At 40.8% G+C, this 2,276-nt stretch overlaps 1 protein-coding gene across 1 annotated transcript; it reads right to left on the bottom strand.

The window, feature by feature from the left end:
* Positions 209-1,817, bottom strand: LOC107628417 (AT-hook motif nuclear-localized protein 23). Its single transcript, XM_016331098.2, has one exon. It carries the CDS (start codon positions 1,352-1,354, stop codon positions 479-481), a length of 876 nt encoding a protein of 291 aa, XP_016186584.1. The 5' UTR covers positions 1,355-1,817; the 3' UTR covers positions 209-478.

Here is a 2,276-nt window from a genome sequence, read left to right as displayed (position 1 = left end):
ACTCCTATGAAAATATCAAAAATATTTTCTTATGATAATTCTTGTTTAAAAAATATAACTTATTTATTTAGCAATACTTTAAATAAAAATAATATTTTTATTTTAAATAAAAATCAAGTCTTACAATATATTATCCAATAATCAAAATAAAATATCTTCATCTAATGATAATCATAAAATCTTCTTTGGAGTAGCACATTACCAAAAAACTCCAAAACAAAACACAGTCACTATGTTGTAGATCTACTGAAAAAAGTACAGTACTGAAACTTTGAACAATATTCATCACCATCCATAAACAACTAAAAACTGGAAGCCAAAAAGAATTAGAAGAAGCAGCATATTACTAAAGTAAGATCACTTTACAGATGTTCCTCAATAATAGCTTGGTCATTATTTAGAGTCTATCTCTTTGAAACGGTGACATTAGATTAGATTCATTTATAGTAATCACAATAGGAAATAAAGCTTGGTACCCTTAAAGGATGGCGCGTTGACCTGAAAAGTAACCGTCCACAGGCAACTGAACATTCTGATGCATACCAAGCGGAAAATTGAAGAACGGCAAACCAGAAGAAGGATCCAGAAAAGCGCCGTTTCCCACGCCGCAACCGCCTGCGGAGCCCTGAGAAACCGCCGGCGGAGGCGGCGACTGAATTTGGAGCTCCTGTTCGTCGTCCTGGTCCAACGGCAGCCGCTCGTACGCCACGTTGGTGAAGGATGAGGCGATGACCATCACCGGCCCCGCCGCAATCAGCTTTCCGACTACTTTTCCTCCGATGACCTGTCCCTTCCCGCCGGCGAGGTATATACTGAGGCTCGTCGCGCCGGGAGGAGCAGGCGGCGGCAGGAACGAGCCAGAGAGAGACAGTATCTCGAACCTTCCATGGAGCGTGACAACAGAGCCGGGCGCTGCGGGGTCACCGATGGTGACGGTTCCATTGCCGCTCAAGATGCAGATACCGCGCTGGCGGAGCCGCGCGTAGGTGGCAACGCTGTCGAAGACGTCGGAGCCACTCGCGACTTCGAGGATGTGAGCGTTATGCGTGTTGGAGCTCTCTCTTGTGATTACCACTGGCGGTTTTGGCTTGTTCTTCGAGCCTCGCGGACGGCCCCTGGAACGGCGGACTCCGCAGGCGGAGACGAGCTCAAAGCCACTGCTTCCGCGTCCCGTTCCATCGCCTTGGCTGCTATCATCATCTTCACTTGAGAATTGTGGTACAGCTGCACGATTTTCTGTTTGTTCATGTTGTTGTTGTTGGGAGCGGTGATAATGGTGTTGTTGAAGGTGTAATTCTGGTCTGTGAAGGTTTTGAACGAAGAGTGATGCTGTTTGTAAATCCAAACCAGCCATCGACGTGTATGAAAGCAAAATAAACAGAAAATTGTCTAAGGTGGAAGAAGGAAAAAAAAATATGGATAATATTGTTTAAAAGAAGTGGAAAAAGAAAGCAAGGATAATTATTTTTATTTTACTTATTATATTAGATATTATATTGGTCATACATACTGTTGATTAAAATATATTATTTGGTTTATTTTTGGAACTTCTTTTGGTTTATTTTAAGGGAGTGTGTGTGTGGATGCGGGAAATATATAAGCGCAGGGGGGAAGGTAGAGAAAGGATCGGAGAAGGGTTTGGTGAAGGTATGAAGTTGGAATTGACCTGTATGGAGTGTGGTTTCAGAAAGAGAGAGAGAGACGTCAATTTGGAAGGCTGGGACTTTGAGAAAGAAAAGTCAAGGAAGACTATGTATGAGAAGGAAAAGTAAAGGAACACTAGGAGTGGAGAGAGAAGGATATGAATGAATGAATTGACTAGGAGGATCGAAGAAAATAATAAATAAGAGAAAGTAGAGGTCGGCTCATTTTTTTACCTATTGACAAAGCTTTGGTGTAATTCTTTGTCATGGTATTTCCCATTTTCCCAAAATTATTTTGGAGGCGGGGATCAATTTGCAGGGGAGAATTATTGTTGTAATTTTTATTTTTTAATTTATTAGCAGCAATATGCGGGACAGCGGGTTAGTTGCATTAATTTAAAAAATAACATGTGAAAGACATATTGTATAAAGTTTCCATCATCCGTTGATCAAGTAATTATATGGGGGTATTTTTTACCACCACAAAATAATTCAAGTTACTATACTAATTGTGATTGGGGATATCGAGAACAAAGAATGACGGAGTTTGAGCAACCAAACTAAATGGGATACTTTTCAGGGTCACAAAATGATTCACATTATTATGAATCTGACAACTACCCAAATTATAGT

Source organism: Arachis ipaensis, chromosome B01, assembly GCF_000816755.2.
Source record: "Arachis ipaensis cultivar K30076 chromosome B01, Araip1.1, whole genome shotgun sequence".
NCBI lineage: Eukaryota > Viridiplantae > Streptophyta > Magnoliopsida > Fabales > Fabaceae > Arachis > Arachis ipaensis.
Note: the sequence above shows the minus strand (reverse complement) of the source record. Positions and strands in the feature narration are given on the sequence as shown.